General features: G+C 38.3%; 1 protein-coding gene across 1 annotated transcript in view; it reads left to right on the top strand.

Moving 5' to 3' along the window:
• LOC126094660 (atrial natriuretic peptide-converting enzyme-like) overlaps nucleotides 1–23,445 on the top strand; it is a 334,285-nt gene that overhangs the window by 274,407 nt on the left and 36,433 nt on the right. The window contains exons 11-12 of the mRNA XM_049909208.1: nucleotides 4,219–4,412; nucleotides 8,517–8,703. Coding sequence (XP_049765165.1) covers nucleotides 4,219–4,412; nucleotides 8,517–8,703 — 381 coding nt within the window. The remainder of the gene's footprint in view (nucleotides 1–4,218; nucleotides 4,413–8,516; nucleotides 8,704–23,445) is intronic.

Below are 23,445 nucleotides of genomic sequence, written 5' to 3'. Positions count from 1 at the left end.
GAAGACATTCTTATCAAGTCCCATAAGAGTTCGGGGAATATGTGTGCATCTGCACAGAAGAAGGTCATGGCCGGTGTTGCCAGAACTGTATTCTTATATGGATATGGTGTCTGTTCTTTCGGACATGTGCGAAAGAACAGACACCATATCCATATAAGTATAATGTTCTAAATGTCCTCTTCTTGCTTCTAAAGAAGCATTCACTCCTTGAATCACAGATTGTCGCCCCCTTTCAAATACTCCCTGACCATTTCGAACAGTTTCGCAAGCGTCCATGAACCATCGATAAAGAGTTCCCGCATCCTGGTGGTCTGCTGTGTCGACCAATTGGTTAAAGTGCCCGCAGAGATACCAGTCCAAAGGACTGAGGCTGGTGAAAAGTGCAAATCACAGACCTGGTCCTCGTCTACTTATCCATCTGTCATGGTAGATAACACCCACTTCATCACGAACACTGAGACTGAAATGTGCTGGAGCTCCAGCATGCATAAGCCACATGTTTCTTCTTAATTGCAAGGGCACATCTTCTAGTAGATCTTGGAGGGTGTTCTGCGGGAAGTTTCTGTAGACAGCACCTGTAAGACGTGCTGGGAGAAAGTGTGCTCCTACCAGATAATCACCGACAATTCTATACCATACATTAATCATAAACTGATGCTGATGCCTAACCTGTAGTGTAGCATAAGGATTGCGCTCGGTTCACATGTGTTGGATGTGAAAATTTGTTATTCCATCTCTTCCAAACGTTGCCTCATCTGTAACCAAAACTGAAGAGACAAACAACAGACTGGCAATTTGAGCAACAAACCATACGCAAAGATTTTCTTCTGGGGGTAGGCGTGAAGCACTACACGTGCTGAAGATGATACGGAAACAGGAGTTGCCCGTGAAGTATCCTCCACGCTGAACTTGGAGAAGTACCACATGCCAGAGCTACTTTTCGCGCGTTGACAACTGGCACTTCTTCGACATGCCTTAGAACGTGCTCTTCCTTGTGAGGCGTGCGAGTAACAAGTGACTTTCGTCGGTAGATAGTCTGTGATGCTACGGGAGTCCCGGCAACGCGACGATACCTAACGCCAAAGGTTGGGTGAATCGCTGTCTTCGATCTGGAAACGCCGTCTGATGCAGCCGTTCAGCCTCGTGTCCACCTGGCTGTACATAAAAATCATGTCTGCCTGCTCACAAAATGAATATTCTGTTATGTCTGAACGGAACGGTTTCAGTTAAGCAGTTACCTGTCGTACATGTACACAATGGACACGTCGCAGACAGACAAACGACGACTGTAAACAAGTCTCCCTGGCAACACAACGCCATCTAGGATACAATGAGTCAAACGGGTGTGTAGATAAGTGAAGCTGTTGGGTGTCAATTGGAAAGCCGTTGAACATCAACAACTCTAAAACGAACGATTTTCGGACAGATATTTATTGAAATTTTTTTATTGTTTTGGTGTAAGGAACTTGTCTCCAGAGTTTGTGGAAGTATTTTTGAAACTCCTTGCATACAAGAAAACCAAAATGAGCGGCAATGTAATGTACCACTCGGTAACTCTGTCGTGTCTGTCGTTCAGAAGGCCTATACGATTAAGAATGGAAATTGACCTAGCTCCCTTGAGCGTAATTATTCTATTTCAGTATTTTGAATAAAAAGAAATATAGATGACTGTTAGGCGCGTAAAGATCGCGGATTGAAATTCACACACAACCTAAACAACTAATATCTCTATTCTGTTCAACATACTAATGCATAAACAGCATTTACATGCACTTACCCTTTTTCTTCCTAAAACATTATACCAGCCCTCGGTTATGAATTAACTTCTGTCTCAAAGTTTCCGATATATGTTCATTCGACTCATATTTTGTAACGTACGAATTGAAATAGCAAAGATCGATTGAATAGTGAGTCAGAGATACTGTTCACCAGAGAATGGTCAATTTCAGGTATAGATATAGCGCTGAAATGTCTTAAAATTATATTACTAATTTTTCGTAAGTCTTTTTGTCTTTGAAGACTAAAGTTTAATATCTGACTGCGATTTGTTCTAATAAAACTAACACTTAATCTAAGTATATCGTACCTAAATACGAGAAACATTTTATCATTTTTTCTTTGTCCCCTTTCTTCGAACTTTGATCTATAGAGAGACAATAATTTGTTTTTGGATTATTTCGACACCAGTTTTTACTTTCTCTTTCCTAAAGAACCGTAGGAGTTTATTGATACATCCACTCTGGATAACAAAGATCCGACGACTTCACTGGTTCCAGTCTGAAACAGTTTACACACTAGGAGAAGTCATGCATTTATACGCATTAGATGTAGGTAGATTTAAAACAGTTTCAGGGTTCTAAATAGGTGTCATATTTAATTACTTTAAGCCAGAAAGCAATGAATTTTAAACACAACTTACGTAGCATGTCTGTTCGTTACGAGAGACCACCAAAGAATAACAAAACAAGAGTGTGTGAATGTGCGATCTCACACAAAACAAGAGTAAACGCTTTATATTTTTGTCGTCTTAAATGATACGCCATTTCAACATCGTTGGCCATCGATAAATTTCCGCTACGATGATACAGAATACAGTTGTGATTGCATTTAATCGAACCACCAGACACTGTGTAAGGTTTCTCCTCTTCCTTTCACAGAGCCTACAGAAGAAAAAAAACATATGCACAGGAGACTGGCTCTTTACAAACATTAATGACATTACATTCTTCCCATAAAAAGGAATATTTCAGTGGGTGGGAGGATTCTTAGATCTATGGAAGGCAAGGAAAAACTGCTTCCAATTGGATCTTACCAAATACGGCACCGTGATACTGAGACAAACCTCGTGGTTTCTGGAAGCTTTAATTTACCAATCTGAAACAGCGTTCATTACTACGACGACGTGTATCATCTCTCATATAAATTCTATTGCTCTGCTGGTTTCTTCTCAATGTCATAAATATTTTCCCCTTTGTTGTGTACCTTATTTATTTTTATTTTATTTATTTATTTATTTCGTATTCCATTAATCCGTATTGTGATAAATCACAAGGATGTGGTATGAGTCATGATTACATACAACAGATATAATACACATATATAAAATGACAAAAATGTACCATAAGATTATGAATAAGTTTGTAGGTTAAAATCAAATCAAAGGTGTAGCTCAAGTAATATAAAACAATACCTAAAAAGGAAATATAGTACATTTTCCAAATTAAACAAATAATACACATATATAAAATGACAAAAATGTACCATAAGATTATAAATAAGTTTGTAGGTTAAAATCAAATCAAAGGTATAGCTCAAGTAATATAAAACAATACCTAAAAAGGAAATATAGTACATTTTCCAAATTAAACAGTTAATGTGATCTATAGCAAACAAATTTTTATCAGTATAAAAAATCATTGCTTTATCTGTAGATACTCATCAAGAGAATAGAAGGAATTTACCATTAGGTATTCTCTCAATTTACATTTAAAAGTAGGTAAGACTTTTATGTGATCTTTAATACCTGATGGAAGGGAGTTGAAAATTTTTGTGGCTGAATAATGAACACCTTTATGAACAAGACTTAAATGTTTCAGATCCCTGTGTAGATCATTTTTAGACCTAGTATTATGATCATGACATTCACTATTAGTTTTAAAAAGAGATAGGTTGTTAGAAACAAAAATCATCAAAGAAAATATGAATTGAGAGGTAAGTGTTTTCCCCTACTATCCTAACTGAAGGTAAAGTTGAGACTAATATGTCTCCATGAAAATGTAATTTCATCAGATCAATAGAGATACAGGCAGGATTTCCCTATTATGTACAAATGTGAGGCGCTATTTCAGTGTCAGAGAGCCTTGGCAATACTGACGATTTAAGAAAGGGAAAATGGACGTAAGTTGTGAACTGAAGTTTGTGTTAGGGAGGCATTAGGCTAGGGTAGTCCGTGCAGGCATGATAGCCACAGTACTACAGTGATGCAGTATTTGGCACATCCGTCTAGTAAGTTGGAGACCTGTGTTCAAATCCGAGCTGTGGTACAAATTTTGATTCATTACTTCTGCTTCTATCCCTATCGAACATAAAGTTGAGACTAATAGCAAAATGTAATTCCATCTAAATATCAGTTACATCAAAGACAGTTTTAATTTCTAATGATACCAAATAACAGATAAATGAGTCACATACTCACCAGTGCCATATACATATTTTCAGGGTTGCCAATTCTAGTGAACTGACGATGCTCAGCGGTATCAGCAATGTACGCACAGTCAGCTCCAACAGCAGCAGCGGCGCCTACACTGGCGACACTATGTGGAGGACGACCAAGCAACGCAACGTGCTCAAGGAGCTGCGCTCATGCACGGGGAAGGACTATGCTACGGTGAAGCTCACCTGCTCCAACTTTGGTATGCTATCAACACAGTGCCCCGCATTTACACAGTTATTTTATGAACATTGTGTTTATGATCTGTAGCTCTACAATAACTCTAAAGAAGAAGCACAATCTACACCAGTCCACAGTGTACGGCACATGACACGACTCAGGGACATTTGTAAGAAACTTCTGGATATGATGATTTCAGAAAATGAAAACAGTATCATGTAGTGAAAAAGAACAGTAAAAGATACGGGAGAAGTCAGCAAGAAAATTCAGAACTACTTGGCCTGGGATTTGGTAAAACGTTTAATAACAACAGCACTGATAATAATACGATTATCCTGTTACAACATTATCTGCAGACGCTGTAAGGCGGCATCAGTCGAACGATTTTCAGTAAGACGAATTTACTTCGCTTACCGTAGGTAAAGTGCCTCACACCACCAAATGTGTTCTCCATCAAAATTAGTACTGACAGATGCCACAAAGCTACATCACAGTGCCAACACCCAGTTGCACATAGCAATGCTCGGTTATTTACAGATTCTTCTGTAACATATTAGAAAAATTTCATATTTAAGTTCATAAACGCAACTTGTTTTTCAATCTTAAAAATGCTATTTTATATGAGAATAGTATTAGAGTAGTGTGTATGCCGTGTGTGGGTTTTTTCCCCAAGTTAGAAAATAGTTATGTTTCGACATAAGCTACAATGTGGTTATCGTAATCATAACTTTATTTTTCTCTCTACTACCGAGTTCTACGAAGAACCCCCACCTTGTCCTGCTCGCAACCTCTTTCGCTCGATGGAGCAGTATGGGTTCAAGTTGCGAATCCTCAGATACACTACATATTACTCAACTGGTTTTCAACGGCTTCATTTGTATTATTATGCTACCAAAACTTTCATGGCAGCTATAAGACACCAGTACGTCATGTCAAATATGGATACTAATAAATGTGGAACAAAAATGAGCACATAGCTTATGTACCTAATTACTCGTTGTACTGACAGTTTTAAAAGCATATATGTGACTTTCGCGTTTCTACTCAAGCGCTACTTCATGAAAACGACACGAAAACCAAGTACTACAAAAGTTTTATTCTTCTGCTTGTTTTCAAGTGAGACTACTCAAAGATGATTATTTTTGACACCATGCTAAATAATGAGAACAGCCACTTCACATTAATCAAATTACTCTTTGCTTCAAAATGTAATCAAGATATACAGGATGTGACAGACTGACTTTGAAAGTTTGTACAGAGTGAAATTCCGAACGTTTTGATGTAAGGAACCTATAGCAGGAAAGGTGAAGTAAAGTTTCTACAGCACCACGCACTTTCTACACTTTCGGTCGGTTTAATGGAACACCGGAATACTGTATTCGGGAAATGTTTATTGACACTAGAGTACAATCAAATACTGTGAACTGAATCTGTGGCTTGACTACTGAGTACTGTAAATTTCAACGTGATGACCATCAGCTTCGTTACATAATGTATAACGATGGACCTTGTTCTATCTGGTTCTCCATTAGATTCTTCTCTCTCCTTTCATGATATCCAACGTTGTAAAGATGCGCTCACGAAGCTCAGGTACTGTTCCTACCGGTGCTGAGTACACCAAGGACTTCACATAACCCAAGAGGAAGAAGTAAACAGGGGTAAGATAAGTGAGCACGCAGGCTAAGGGACTGGACATCTCCTTCCAGTTATTCTCTGCTTTATGTCTGACATACGCTCCAACCCGTCGATCGAATTGCGCTGGAGCACTTTCACTCTGAAGCATCGAACTAGTGTGCAGTTGCAAGGGAACATACTTGAGAACTTCAGGCAAGGTATTGCTCAAAAAGTTCAAATACCATACACCATTCAAATGACGGTGAGATGTGTAGTCCAATAAGGAGATCTCCGAGAATTCCAGACCAGATTTTCACTGAGACTCTCACCAGGCAACTTTTCGTACAGGTAGCACACGAATTTCCACAGCCCAGTGATGACTGTAGGAACTTTATTTCACATTAGATTCAGATTCAGATTCTTTATTAGTCATTCAGCATTATTACATGCCATAGAGACTTCGTCGGTTCACTTAACCTATTAATTTTACAAAATAAATTTTTACATATTTAAGTTTATATTGGGCATTTCTAAAAATTCTTCTAATGAATAGAATGGATTGGTTAACAAGAAGTTATGAACATTATCTTTAAATAATTTGTCAGGCTTGATTGACCCATTTTTAGACAATTTGTTATATATTTTAATTGCCATGTACTTATGACTATTGTTAGTTTTAGGTAATCTATTTTGTGGCAACAGCAGAGAAGTACACGGTCTTGTATAGTAGCCATGCCTTTCATTTGTTACACTTAAATTAGGTAGTTCATCAAGTATGTAGTTAACACTGTCAAGAATATATACATTAATTACTGTTAAAATTCTATATTTAATGAACAATGGTTTACAATGTGTTCTATTATCTACCTTAGCCATTACTCTGATTGCTTTCTTCTGGATCACCATAATTTCATTTATTTTTCTGCTGTTTCCCCAAAGTATTAACCCATACCTTAAAACAGATTGAAAAAAGCAAAGTACACTGTCCTTACGTACTCAAATGTCACACAACACATCAGTCTCTTCAACAAATATATAACTCTTGACAACCTAACCACTATGTAATCAACATGAGAGTTCCATGTTAGACTGTTGTCAAGTACAATACCTAAAAACTTTGCCTTTTGTTTTTCTATTTTTGTAGTCTTTGATAGACTGAACCACATATTCTGGGTCTTTTCCTCATTTAATAGCAGACCATTGGCATTAAACCATGATGTTGCATTTTCTTTTGCCGATTTCATATCGCTTACCAGTATAACTTTCTCATATCAAAATATTTCAGCCTCTACAATTTCCCAAATTCTCAAAACATTGCTGCATAGCACCCTGAATAACGTGAAATCTCTTGCATAATGACCAAGAGCTCCATCATAATGTTAGTGGAGTTGTTAAATGTTGTCAGCAGATATTACAATTCGTCAAATTTTCTAGAATCACTTCGTGAAATACATTCTAGTACGCATCTCCCGTGACGTTCACGTCAGTAAAGGACATTTCGAATACCCAAAATTATGGTACTACTTTTCATTCATTAATATTTTGTTTTATCAGAATTTGATTCAAAAGAAGACGATTTTTCAAATTGAGCTGGAATTATGCTAGTTTATCTGCACCGATAGCTTGAATGTGAATACAACTGATCACACCATTCTATTATATAAGCAGAGCTCATTCGTGTACTAATCAAACATTATCTCATAGACTTGCAATCGCCTGTTTGAATCTCTACAACGCTACAAAACACATGCAGAATACACACACTGAATTACCGGTATAGTTTGTTTATTTTGCTAATGTACCAAATTCTTTGGGTAGATCGACACACAGTCTTGGCATGTCCTGCAAGTAATAATACTGTGAATAAATAAGAGACTGAGGCAGCGAGACAGATGCAGAAGTTCACGTTCCTCAGATGCCCTCGACGGGTTTCAACGATAACACTTTTGTTGCTCAAAATTTTTTATGAAGACATGAACAGCAGTACGCCAAGGTTAAATTGGCGCGAACTTCTCGTACAAGTGGAACAGGACTTTTGCCGCATGTGTAACTCGTTTTAAGGCAAAAGTCTTCTCTGTTTTTAATAACTTCATGAAAACAAACTGACTGCAACGTTTACATCAGCAAACCGTCAGTAACAGGCAGTCACAGTTGTGTGATCCGTACTGATTACTTCTCAGTAAGCCACTTCCATCGTGAACATAAAACGCATTCAATCATTATTACTAAATACATATTGTATTTCCCAATTCTCTGGTTTTTAAGTCACTCTATGTAACAGAGCCAATGCGAGGTCACCGATAGTCGGAATAGAGTTTTTTCTACAAAGGCACATTCTGAGTTCTAATCAACTGAAATAGTTACAGATTTACAATATAATATCTTTTTACACAATTTTAAACCGCCTATTCCTAATAGCAAGTATTTTTCGTTTGATGTAGGTTACAATATAGACTTGCAATGCATGTCTTCACGTGTAACCTTTTTAACGAGATGGTTTTCGTTTTGCAAGCTTGTGGTCAAAGAAGACATCCAAATTACCCGCGAGCCTCTACGAGAATTGTTGGAGGATTTGAATCAACTCCTGGGGACTGGCCGTTTCTAGCAGCGCTACTAGGAGGCCCGGAAGAAGTGTTTTACTGTGCTGGAGTGCTCATCGCAGACCAGTGGGTGCTGACCGCGTCACACTGCGTCGGAAAGTAAGTCTCTATGCCTGAATGTTGTGGAGTATTAGCCCATAGGCTGTGCTTCTGACATAGTTTGTTGTGTTTTTTCTTGGCAGCTTGACTGCTTTTAACATAAAAAACAAAACAAATAAATCTCGACTGCTGTTAATACACAAAACAATAAAACTGCGCAAGTGGAGCGTTAATGTTCCCCCACTATGTGGTTTCAATGCCAGGAATACCATGTCTAACTTGGTGTCGTCACACAATCATTGGCATTAATTTGTTACACTTGCCCTATTTGGAGTTACAACTTTTTACGTAATACATAAATGAGTAACCCAGCAGTTAACTAGTACAGGAGGTGTATAAAAATAAGGAAATGCCACAACGAATTCATGCTTGAACTTATATGCAGATGCTGCACGTAGCGCTCTTGTGTTTGACCATGAAAGTCACCTACGTAATGTTTTCAGTCGTGATTAGAAGAGGGTTACGTGTTATTGTGAGTGCACTGTGTCGGACCTCAGTGCATTTGAAAGTGGGCAAATTGTTGGTGCTTTTATGGTCAGTGCGAAGTGTTTGGTGTTTCAAGAAGCACCATAGCGAAGATTTATACCGTGTACAGTGCCCGCTAAAGGCACAAAAGTGTGTGTTGAGTGATTGTGACAGACGGTCATTAAGAGAATTGTGATGAGAAATAAGGGGGCAACAGCTGCAAAAATCATTACAGATCTGAATTTCGCACTCGTGGACCCTGTCAGCACCAAAACAACACGAAAGGAGCTCCATAACAAGTAAATTGTAGGGCAAGATGGAATTCTAAGACCATTCATCAGTGACGCAAATGCTCGCAACAGGAAAACATGGTACCGAAGCCATAAAACTTGGACTATGGACCAATGGAAGAACGTCGTCTGGTCAGATGAGCCTTGTTTCACACCGTTTCCAGCTTCTTGACGACTATAAGTCGCAAGAGAAACATAACGGGATTTTGGTGATGATTTTGGCAGCCATGTTGTGGTATTCCATGGGCTTCACAGCTGCTCCTCATGTGAGCATTTTGACTGATTGGGTCCATTCCATGATACAACGTTTCTTCTCCAATGCTTATGCTGTGTTCCAAGATAACAGAGCCCCTGCTCACACAACTCGCATCCTCCAGGACTGGTTTCGTGAACACAAGGGTGAATGGTCACAAATCCCCAGCCTTTGTGGTCTACTTTGGAGAGGTGCTGTGCACTTCCAAACTCGTTACCTCAACTGGTCACAATTTTGCAGGAATAATGGCATAAGATTCTGTTGAAAACCATACCGGACTTGTATTTATCTGTTCTGAGACGACTGGAAGCTGTTTTGAATGCCAACAGTTTTCCAACACCATAATGGGCAGGGCAATGTTTTGTGGTTTTGGTTATTTCCATACTTTTGTCCAGCCTCTATACATATCCTCATAGATACTAATACAAGATCAAGAACAGATAACCCATATCCACAAAAATATTGTAGATTGGGATCGCCATACACTGTTGGCATTTACTGTCTCCCATGCTCTTGTGATTTTACACTCGTGACAGAAAATATATTAAGATACACGTGTTTATTACCCAGATCAGAAGTTCACCTGGTGATTTATAATACTAATGCGACAAATACAATGCAGAATAATACATCTTAAACACCCCAAGAACAAGAGCCCATACCCACTAAAATATTACAGACTATAAAATAGCAGCACTGTAGTCTACCCTGCCATTGTGACTTTACAGTTGTGACAGGAAGATATGACACATGATTTTAATAACCTAAACAAGGGACCCCAAAAGAACTTATAACTATAGCGTGTGAAGGAGATAAGGTCATCTCATTGTCTGTCGCTAGTAAGGGTGTGTGCCTTGCACTCTCATTTTTCCTTTCTTTGAGTGCTGCTACCCCTCTCCTCTTTCATATTAGACATATATATATTTTTATCATTGGGCAGTGGTAATTCAGTGTTCTCTTCCAGACATGGTCAATGGTTCAATTCTGGGGGACGAGTAGAAGGGGGCAGGGACTCACAGTTTGTTACTGTCCCTGTCTCCTCCTTCCTACCCCCACCCCCCACCACCAAATACAACTTTCGGTCAACCCCAGTTTTAATGAGCCACAGATGTGTATGATTGTAATCATAATAACAATAAATGATGTGTAATTTTACAACATAATGATAAATTGTTTAATTATCATAAAATACTTAATGTGATAATACCAATTTGCTTGGATCAATGAACAGTATATTGCTTTAGCATAAGATTCAAGAACTGTAATTCAGAAAAATATAGTCTTTTAAAGCATATGTTCAAAAATTTGAGAAGTAAATGTGTCACACAATTAATTTAAGTACTGATATAGGCAACAAACTTTCACAACTTGATAACATCATAATTTGAAGAATATAAAATCAAAGTGTACACCAGTATTTCAGCAAGCAGTGCGACTGTGAACACTGGTCCCTCAACTATGACTACATGAGCATATAAATGAGTGAACGCTGTTTCTTACAGGCGTTTCTGCATACGTTTGAGATCGGTTTTTCTATTGTTCTTTTCTTGTAATGGAGGGTCTTTCCTACTCTATCTTCCCTTAAGTGAGTAACCAGACTGATGATCTTTTAAGGGCAAACATGCTAAAGTCAGTACCAACAAAGAGGAACTATCAGCCACCCACAAAGATATTCAGGCCTTAAGGTGTAAGCTTCTAAGTGTAGACTCACTACTGAGTACTGGGGACAGCCCAACAAGGGTGTGTTTTACTGAACACTGGCTTCGTGAATAGAAAATACCTCCATGTAACAAACAAAACATTTCAATAGCATCAAACTGTTTTGGGTGAAATTACGAAAATGGTGTCAGCTGCATATACATGCAAAAATGGTTTACAAACATGGTAAAGAATAGAGCTGACCTAGTAAAATTCACTACCAGTACTGGTACTGAAAAATATTTTGAGTGTTCATTGGTTGAAATTGTTTTTAATTATACAAAATATATCACCATTAATATTAGCCATTCATCTTGCAGAAGTCCTAAAACATTTTTGAAAAAGATACAAATAGTTTGCTAAATAAGGTTAGCAGTTGCAGAAGTAACAAGAAAATAACATTCTGTAGTGACTTTAATGCTGATTATAGTAAGGTAGCCAAACTGAAAGAGGATATTTTCTCACCACTGATCTCATACAATTGCATAACAGTCAATGACTATACTTGAAATACAGCTAACAGAGCTCCTGCTGTAAGTTACATTGTTACTCAAATATAGTCAGATGATTATACAGTAACGGTAATTGGAAATTATCTGTCTGATCACAAAGAACATGTAATCTCAGTGGAACAAAACTGGAAGCCTAGGAAGCTGTTCTGGGTGTTCCAAAACTATTCATTCAAATTAATACAGGAAGAATAGAACACACATTCAGTTATAGTACATATGGTCTCCAAAGGCAATTTCTGATGCTAGGGACAATTTACAAAGAAAGCAGATAAGCATGCTAATTACGGTAGTGGAATTCACAGGAAATGCTTGAACGCATGATCACTGGCCTGTATCCATGCAGTACATCATCAGATGTTATGTTCACTTGAAGATTACTGGTACATCCATGATGGTACCAGCAGTAATGGCAATTCTAGAAATGAGGTCTTCTTCTGTTTCCACAACAGTTTCATGCATCAGCTGCTTCATATGCCCCCCGAGAAAGAAATCCAGACACATGAGATCAGGTGACCTGGGTGACAAGACTACATGGGCACCATCTATTCAAAAGATCACAGCAGGGCTGAAATGTGCTAGTGCCCCATTGTGCTGGAAGTATATCCTACGTCTAACCATCAGAGGTATATTCTCCAGCATTTCTGGCAGCACAAAGATGCAATGTCTCCATCCGTTCAGGCAGAATGGAAGAATGTACAGTTTACTCAACCTATCACATCAACACCAAGTTGCTGTTGATGAGCATGAGGTCTCTTACTTTTTGATTTCACATGGGCCCAAAAATATGAATTGTGAATATTGAAACATTTTTCATTAGTAAACAAAGCCTCCTTACTGTACAAGACCTCAGCCATAACAGAGGGTGCAGAACAGTCTATTGTAAAATCCACTGTGTGAACTGCAGGCTTTGAGGAAAATCATCAGGTGCTAATCCTGTCAGTCTCAATGATGAAAAGAATGAAGCTTCTTGTTACATAACACATTCCACACAAGGCTGTCTCTCACACCAAGGATGTGTGCAATACATCGTGTAACTGTAGATGAAGTGTCTTCAACATGTTGCAGGATCTTGTCATCCATTTCTGGGGTTCACACTGTTTGATTCTGGTCTGTAGCATGTATACTCTGCATGGCCCCTCCCACTGGAGGTTCGAGTCCTCCCTCAGGCATGGGTGTGTGTGTGTGTGTTGTTCTTAGCATAAGTTAAAGTAGTGTGTAAGTCTAGGGACCAATGACTTCAGCAGTTTGGTCCCTTCGGAATTCACACACATTTGAACATGTATACTTACACAGAAAGTGCCTACTTCACATAGCAGGCAATGCAAATGTCCAAATGTTTGGTGGTGTGGAACCTGTCAGTTGGGAAAGAGTCATCAATACTCTCTCACTGCAATGCACCCATTTCCATTTATAGACCTGTATACCAGATGCTTGTAAATCTCTTTATGTTCATTGTTGTTTTCATAGGGCAGTAATGACTGTCCCTAACTCTGTGTGTTTACAAGGAAGTCACCATTGGTATCACAAGGGGGTCATACTCCTGAATGAATTGGAGTGTCGATGAAATCTTCTCGGGTGATCAGCCCAGTGGTGGTATCGCCTTATCGTAAAACTTTTGATGAGTTTTGTACCAATCATCTTCAAGCAAAGTGTTGGTATGGTGTGTTCCATCTGTCTATATGGTGGACCAATTGTGCCTCCGGAAAGGAATGCCGTGTCATTAGTGGGGGAACACGAGGTAACCATTAGTGGGGTATTGTGCTGCAACCCTGGCATGGGTGTTGAGTCCCAGTTGCTGTCTAATCCATCTGTGGACACCACTGCTTTCATTACAGAGTGTTCCTGACATATTTTCTTAGCTGAGGAATCCCATGCTGCACTAAGCTGAAATCCACTGTCACGAATTACTAGATTATAGTGGAGATGTGTTTCTACTGCTTCTTTGACAACAGAGTCCCAAAAACTATTGGCAGTCCATAGCTTCTTTGTTTTTTTCTTTTTTTGTTTTTTTTAATTACTTTATTGAAAGGCATGTCCCTCATTGATGCTATTATGTGCTACCACAGGCTTGTTTGTCTGCCCTAGTCATATGTTCATAACGTGCTCTGTATGATGTTGTGACATACATAGCTGTGTCTGCCCAGTGTACTGCATCAAACATTCACACTTGGTACTGCAAATACCAGTGTCTGCAGGCCTAGCTGATCTTTGATTGAGCCAAGTATGTCCTTAACTTTTTAATTTGCGTGGAAGACTGTCGTTTTTTGCTGCTTTTTAATATTCTTGCGATTTTGGGTGTCGGTGACCCAGCATGTGGCCAAAATGCCACACATTTTACTTCGTCTTCTTTTGGTTTGTCCGCCTGCCACTTGTCTCTACATAAGGTGCATCTTATTGTGTCTCGTTGTAGCTGTTTTTTGCGGAAAGTTTCAAGCAGATGCTGCAACTCCTGCAGTAAATGCTTCCTGTCACAGACTGACCTGCCTCTTTCTACTAAGATGTTTAGTACCAAGGTACATTGCACTGCATGGTGGTAACTCCAAGCATTAAGGTATAGGTCTGTGTTGTCCTCTTCCTGTAGATCAAATGCCAGATGGTACTGTCCAGATTTCTCTTGATCAAAATGTCCAAGAAGGGTAGGCATCCATTCTCTTCTACCTTCATGGTGAATTTGATGCACTCATGTATGCTATTGAAGTGATGTAGGAACTCTTGCAGATTTTCCTTACAATGTGGCCACACTACAAAAGTGTCATCTTTGTATCTATAGAACACCAGGTTTAAGGCAGTCAGTGTTCAGTGCTGCTTCTTCAAAGCACTCCATGTAAAAGTTCGCAATACCAGGAGCTAAAGGGGAATCTGTGACAACACCATCTATCTCCAGCATATGCTTCTCCTTGCATCTTCTTCCTTTCACTCTGTGGCCTCCTGTCTTTAATGCTGCTAAAAACAAAATCATGTCTTTCCCATTCCAAAAATGTTGCCTTTCGTGGTGGAGCCTTATTAAATCTTTTCTCGAATGCTCCCATAATCTGTATCATTTTCTGCCCTGTGTGTTGTCGTTCATGTATCCATACACTCATCCCTAAGTGCTCCACATAGTGAAACTATGACCCTGACATCTGCGATGGCTACAAATTAAAACTCAACTGTGACTGTGACTCTGAAGACATGGGTACTTGAATTCCAACAACAGAAAAGAAGTAACAGGTCACCAATCTGCATAATAACATTTGATACTAAACAGGGGTTACAGGAGTATGTGGACTTCTCACCCACCCTGTACATTTCACATGTGATTGTAATGTTGAGTTGATAATTTGTGTTGGCCATAGTGATAGTGCCGTTTTGAAATAAATATTTGTTTTTGTCTTAACAATACAATGAAAATATACAATTGTAGTTGAAGAAGTGATGTTGAGAAACAGCTGTGATACAGTAACCAAACTCAAATATGTATACATCACATGCATTTTTAACATAATTATAATAAACTTAGTAATATATCTGTAACAGTTTGTTAGTAAATTACAGTTTATGAATATGAAGTAACTGTAGTTTAGGGTGGTCAATGAACTTAGTTTTCCTTTCCTGATCATGTTGTAATGGTCGCCTGGTCGCAGATATTGCTAATTGCTATAATCGCACTATTTCACTCCCATTTACGGAGCTTGTTAGCACTTGATGTTAGGTTGGCGCCATTAAAATGCATTGTAGTAATCACTGCTGCTTGCTGGATCGCTGCTGTGTCTCGATGTTGATGCTGGCTCTAAATCTGGTTGTCTAGGGTTAAAAACATGAGGTCCCGTGTTTTGTTTTATGTGCTTTTGATGATAAAGGATGAACGAAACCAACAAATATGTAAACTTCAAATATTTATTTCTCTGGTGGCCATCTTAATTCCACTGTCCACCAAAGACTATGACACAACACAACTTCCTTTACATGTTCTTTGCATTGTTTATCCACCTCAAACAATAACACACTAACACACTGTACCAAAGTGACATTTCGACTGCCTTTCGACCCTTCTTGCTGCTAGTATTTATAACATTGTCAAAGAACTACTAAAAAGAGATATAGTTTACAAGTCACATGTACATCTGTTATCCTAATTTGTGCAGAAAAGTTATTAATTTGTATCGAGTGACATAATTTATCATGTTATTAAAATGACGGACAGATTTGTTGACTTGACAGAATAATTCTTTGTTACAAAAAGTCCGTTTTCTAGAAGTTTGTCAATTGACTTCTCTAATTTGCATAAATAAGTAATTAACATGAATTATTAAGAAATACATTGGTTTTCGTCTAAAACAGGATTGATTTCGTGAATACTAAGTGAAACCGCTCCTAGTGAACAAATAGGTTTCACTGGGTGATTTTTATTTAAGGAGATCCAAAATACCTAAGTTGTACACTATTTTTCGTACTTCATATTAATTATTTAAGATGAACTCAGTGTTTTTACATGATGACATTTGCTGTATCAGTGATCAAGTGATATTAACTTTTGTGTGGGTTAGTTATTCAGTATAATTTAATGGGTTGACTGTTTATGGAGACATGTTACGCAATCATTGTTAACATACACAATAACTTTTCTATAATCATAAATACTCGTTAAACTGGTTGAATTTGGAGGGTATCGCATACTTCGGTACAGTAAAGCCTTTAATATGTTCCGTTACAATGTCCTATACATATGTTAAGAATAGAACATCCACATATGACTCAATTGATCCTGAGAAGGCCAAAAAAGGTGTCAGTGTATGCTGCTGCTGAAAAATTCAACATTTCATACAAAACACTAAGGCAGCCTTTTCTAGGCCTAGTGGCAAAAGTGATGGAACTAAAGGCAAAGAAGAAAGCCTTGGTTGTACCACAAGAATTAATCCAAATTCAGAAATAATAATAGCATCCTGTTTTTCAGTGCATTATCAAAGTGAAAGTAGTAAGATAGTGAATGAGTATATGGGACAGGTAACAGCACAAGATCCACACAAGAGAAATCAATATTAAGTGAAGTATTTATCCAAATGCTGTGAGGAAGGTCATCATTACATTTTCCTAGAGACAGACAACATAGAATGGAACTTCCTGGCAGATTAAAACTGTGTGCCGGACCAAGACTTGAACTCAGGACCTTTGCCTTTCACGGGCAAGTGCTCTACCAACTGAGCTACCCAAGCATGACTCACGCCCTGTCCCCACAGCTTTACTTCTGCCAGTACCTCGTCTCCTACCTTCCAAACTTTACAGAAGCTCTCCTGTGAACCTTGCAGAACTAGCACTCCTGAAAGATAGGATATTGCGGAGACATGGCAAGGCAAAGGTCCCAAGTTCGAGTCTTGGTCTGGCACACAGTTTTAATCTGCCAGGAAGTTTCATATCAGTGCACACTCTGCTGCAGAGTGAAAATCTCATTCTGGAAACATCCCCCAGTCTGTGGCTTAGCCATGTCTCCGCAATATCCTTTCTTTCAGGAGTGCTAGTTCTGCAAGGTTCGCAGGAGAGTTTCTGTAAAGTTTGGAAGGTAGGAGATGAGATACTGGCAGAAGTAAAGCTGTGGGGATGGGGCGTGACTCGTGCTTGGGTAGCTCAGTTGGTAGAGCACTTGCCTGCAAAAGGCAAAGGTCCCAAGTTTGAGTCTTGGTCCAGCACACAGTTTTAATGTGCCAGGAAGTTTCATATCGGTGCACACTCCACTGCAGAGTGAAAATCTCATTCTGGAAACATAGAATGGATTTAGGAAAAACAGTTGAAGTTTTTTCTGTACGTGATTTTAATGGGAGATACTCCAAATTCACTTGAATGGCATAAAGTAGAATTATACATTTATCTTGTCGTGTAACTAACCTTACTGATTTCTCATTAATTTTTTTGGAAACCTTGTACCTTATCATGGGTTTCATCGACCTATTTTACCTATGGTCAAGGGAACTGTAGCATGAAAGGACATTAAAATATGTTTTACTTGAATAGTACTCTTTATCCACTAATTCCTCCATTCATGGGGTAAATTGAGTATAGTTCAATTCAGCATTACTATATGACAAGAAAGGGTCATAATACTTGAAAATGAAATGGAATCATTCTAGAGGGTCACATTGCTAACTTATGAAGAAATGACAGGAAAATTGTATCATGGCAATAAGCTGTAAACTGTTGAACTTAAAAATACTGTTTCTTTATATCCAGATTACACCAACCAACCCTAGGATGAAGTTTAAGGTTTCACTGAGTAAAAATGACATTATTCAGCAGGGTAATATGATGATGATGATGATGTTTGGTTTGTGGGGCGCTCAACTGGGTGGTTATCAGCGCCCATACAATTACCCAATCTTTGCTCAGTCCAATTTCGCCACTTTCCTGGATGATGATGAAATGATGAGGACAACACAAACACCCAGTCATCTCGAGGCAGGTGAAAATCCCTGACCCCGCCGGGAATCGAACCCGGGACCCCGTGCTCGGGAAGCGAGAACGCTACCGCGAGGCCACGAGCGGCGGACAGCAGGGTAATATGTCTACTAAGGTAGATCTTAGAATGTACCCTTTGTGGCACACCAAAACCTTCCCCACGTGAAAAAGATTTTGAAAGACAGACAAATTAATTTAAGAAAAGAGACAGAGGCTTATGTGATCATTGCATTGTGGGCAAATTTCATAAATTGCCCTTCCACAAAAGTGACTCAAAGTAAACAAAGACAGGTGATCTGCTCACAGTGATTTGTGTAGCCCTATACAAATTAATTCAGTTGACAAATCATAGTACTTTCTTTTGTTAAAAGATGACTATTCTCATTCACAAACTGTGTATTTCTTAAAAAATAAGCCTGAAGTGGCCAAACACATGAAATATTTCATTAAAAATCAGTAAAAACAAACTGAGCATGGAATATAAGTGGTAAGGCCTGATAATTGACCAGAATTCATTAGTCAAGAGGTACTAATAATGCAGATCATGGGATAATACAGAAAAAATCAGTAGCCTACTGTCCCCAACAGAATGGTGCAGCTGAACATGAGAACAGAACTTTCATGGAGACTACAAGGACAATGTTTCGTGCAAGGGATCTGCCGATACAATTATGGGCTGAATCCATAGACATGGCAACTTAAATTTTGAACGTAACAGTCACAAACAGTGTTTATGGAAAACTGCCTCACAAATTGTGGACAGTTCTAGACTGTGCTGTGGCCAAACTCAGTAAACTTTGACAGATGGTTTACACACTCATCCCAAAGGAGAGATGGCAGAAACAGGATTTAAAAATGAAAAAGGTTTTTGACTGGATATGATACAGAGCTAAAACAATATCCTGTTTGGTTTTTCATAAATAATATGTTAAATACATCATGATGTTTTCACGGGCATATTATACAAGGACTGTCAATCTGAGAAAACTGTTCAGTTCATGCCCCTTCCTAAAACCGCCTCTATGTTCACCTAAATTACTCTCCAGTGTTTTTTCAACTCTGTCTAATATAATCTTGAAAAATATGTTACATGCAACAGGTGGCCAATGAATCCCTCAGTAGTTGTCAACATCCCATTAATTGCTTTATTATGTATTTGATCTATGAAGGCTACCTACCACTTCCACAAGAGTTTTTCTGTTTTCTGGGCTCTCTCAAAGATTAATTTTAGTTCAACCCTTTAACAATCACTTTCTCCTCCAAAGATCTACTGAGAAGGGCTTCTTTACCAGATTACCTACAGAAAACACTTTCATACTAAATTTTCTCATATTCTTGCTATTTGCATTGTGGGCAAATTTCATAAATTGCCCTTCCACAAAAGTGACTCAAAGTTGTACAGTAGCTTTTTTCTTTACAAGGGTAGTAATCATAACAAAATTAAATATATTAATTTTATATATATATATATATATATATATATATATATATATATATATATATATATATATATATATATATATATATATATATATATATAAATTGAACTGTTTAAATTTTATAATTGACAGCTCAACATTGTGAGGAATAAAATAAAATTAAAAACGAGAAGTTGGTACCGGCAGGAATCAAATCCGAGTTGATGAATTGCCAGCCATACACTAGACTACCCAACAAGGTGCCGTTACAGCAATAGCTCCTCAAAGATCCCTCATACTATATGCTTACACAATGTGCTACATGCAGTTTCAAAGAAAAATAGTGACCTGGTGCTGTGAGCAATGTACCACTTGTAGTGTTAGAAGGGGTGACATGATGTCAGAGCATGCATAGTTGAAAACAAATAGCTGCATACCTTCCCCAAGTTGACCATAGTGCTACTGACCATAATTTCAGCACTCAACACTGGGTTCTAGTTATTGTGGAGAGAGCACTACAAAATATATTTTTGTCCATTCTATTTGAATACCCACATGCATTTGGAGTGAAATGGTATAATTTTAGTAGAATTTCCAGTGCAGATTCAAAGAGAAATGGCATAATTTTAGGGCAGTATTTAACAGTGTGCTGTTGCACATTAACACTTGATAATAAGCTGCCACTGCCGAGAAATATATGCAACAGCCAGAGGGCTTTGTGAATATGCAAACTGAAGAAAAAGACACATGAACTAAACAAGCATCTAGACTATGTAATTAATGGTTCACCAGTGTGCAAAAGAAATATGCCATACAAAAGAATCATGCATTGAACAGTAAGAAAATAAAAGTAACTGTCATGAAATTTTGATAATTTATATGTAATTATGCAAATTTTGAATGTACAGAATTAGTAAAAATTGTGAAGAATGACACAGTACACTGTAGAATGTCATCTATTTGTTATGCTGTCATCTTATCTATATTTAGGGCCTAAACTAAATTGTAGAATACACTATGTAAATGTCATTCTATAATCAAAGTTCCAAGATGTATATGGAATGACACAACATGCATCAACTGAAATACTTCAAATGGGTGTCTGAATATATAAATAAATAACAACAAAAAATAAGTTGACTCCCTGTGGTTTGGTGGTTCTGCCTGTGGATTCACTAACAGTGTCAGATTTCTTGTAAACAACAAATATGTATATCTGGAATGGGCCCAACTCCATGGCTGGAATCTTACTGGTGAGGCGACAAGCTCATCCAGATGAGCAAATGCTCATGCAAGCATCTGGAAAGTATACTGTGTTAAAAATACCTTGAAATTTTATAATCCCTTGCCATTTTTGTGACAATTTTCATGCAAGTTTATTGTCAGAAAGCTAATTGTGGAATTGGGTAAACACTATAGTAGTACGTAAAAATATTAAGCACTTTAGTTTTTTTTTTTTTCTTTATTTCCTAAATGAGTAATGACCTGAATGACACCTGCCCCTTTCCCTTGGATTCAATGGCATTAAACAGTAGTTGCTATACACTGAGGTGACAAAAGTCAGGGGTACCTGCTAACATCATGTTGGACTTTCTTTTGCTATGCATAGTGTAGCAACTTGATGTGCCATAGACTCAACAAATTGTTGGAACTCTCCTGGAGAAACATTGAGCCATGCTGTCTCTATAGCCATCCATAATTGCAAAAGTGTTGCTGGTGAAGGATTGTGTACACAAATTGACATCTCAAATATGTCCCAGAAAAGTTAGATGTGATTCGTTTTTTGTGACCTAGGTGGCCACATCATTCACTTGGACTGTCCAGAAGGTTCTCCAAACCAATTGAGCACCAGTGACATGGTTCATTGTCATCCACAAAAATGATATCCAACTAGCAGAAAATAATCCTTTCCAGTGAATGACTGGTTCAGCTGGAGTAGATGACCCACTCCATTTCATGTAAACACAGCTCACACCATTATGGAGCCACCACCAGCTTGTACAGTGCCTTGTTGACAACTTGATTCCAAAGCTTGGGTCTGCACAACACTCAAACCCTACCTTTAGCTCTCTCCAGCTGAAATTGGGGCTCATCTGACCACTTCACAGTTTTTTAGTCATCTAAGATCGTACTGATATGGTCATGAGCTCAGGAGAGGTGCTGCAGATGATGTTGTGCTGTTAGCAAAGACACCCAAGTCAGTCAGTCGTCTGCTGCCATAGCCCATTAATGCCAAATTTTCACGACACTGTACTAGTGGATATGTTCATAATATGTCCCACATTAATTTCTGTGGTTATTTCATACAGTGTTTCTTCTCCATTGCAAGAACAACTCTACAATAAACGCCACTGCTTTCGGTCATTAAGTGAAGGCTGTTGGCCACTGCGTTGTCCATGGTGAGAAGTAATGCCTGAAATTCTTGGTACACTTTTGACTGTGTCTCTCAAAATAGTGATTTCCCTCATGATTTCGAAAATGGAATATCCCAGGTGTCTAGGTCCAACTACCATTCATCTACATTTACCGGTACATCTACATGGATACTCTGCAAATCACATTTAAGTGCCTGGCAGAGGCTCATCGGACCACCTTCACAATTCTTTATTATTCCAATCTGGTATAGCATGCAGAAAGAATGAACACCTGTATCTTTCCGTACGAGCTCTGATTTCCCTTATTTTATCGTGGTGATCGTTCCTCACTATGTAGGTTGGTGTCAACAAAATATTTTCGCTTTCAGAGGAGACAGTTGGTGGTTGGAACTTCATGAGAAGATTCTGTTGCAATGAAAAAAGCCTTCCTTTTAACGATGTCCAGCCCAAATCCTGTATCATTACTGTGATTCTCTCTCCCAATTTTGCAATAACACAAAACTTGCTGCCATTCTTTGAACTTTTTCGATGTACTCCGTCAGTCCAATCTGGTAAGGATCCCACACCATGTAGCAGTATTCTAAAAGAGGATGGGCAAGAGTAATGTAGGCAGTCTCCTTAGTAGGTCTGTTACATTTTCTAAGTGTCCTGCCAATAAAACGCATTCTTTGGTTAGCCTTCCCCACAACATTTTCTATGTGTTGCTTCCAATTTAAGTTGTTTGTAATTGTAATACCTAGGTATTTAGTTGAATTTATGGCTTTTAGATTATACTACTTTATCATGTAACTGAAGTTTAATGAGTTCCTTTTAGCACTCATGTGGATGACCTCACATTTTTCGTTATTTAGGGTCAGCTGCCATTTTTCGTACCATTCAGATATATTTTCTAAATCGTTTTGCAGGTTTGTTTTGATCTTCTGATGACTTTATTAGTCGATAAACGACAGCATCATCTGCAAACAACCCCAGATGGTGGCTCAGATTGTCTCCCAAATTGTTTGTATGGATAAGGAACAGCAAAGGGCGCATAACACTACCTTGGGGAACGCAATAAATCACTTCTGTTTTACTCAGTGACTTTCCATCAATTACTACCAACTGTGACCTCTCTGAGAGGAAATCACAAATCCAGTCACATAACTGAGACAGTATTCCATAAGCAAGCAATTTCACTATGAGCCGCTCATGTGGTACAGTGTCAAAAGCCTTCCAGAAATCCAGAAATATGAAATCAATCTGAAATACCTTGTCAATAGCACTCAACACTTCATGTGAATAAAGAGCTAGTTGTGTTTCACAGGA

The sequence above is a fragment of the Schistocerca cancellata genome, chromosome 1 (genome assembly GCF_023864275.1).
Source record: "Schistocerca cancellata isolate TAMUIC-IGC-003103 chromosome 1, iqSchCanc2.1, whole genome shotgun sequence".
Lineage (NCBI taxonomy): Eukaryota > Metazoa > Arthropoda > Insecta > Orthoptera > Acrididae > Schistocerca > Schistocerca cancellata.
The sequence above is the reverse complement of the archived record's forward strand: the minus strand, read 5'-3'. Positions and strand labels throughout refer to the sequence as shown.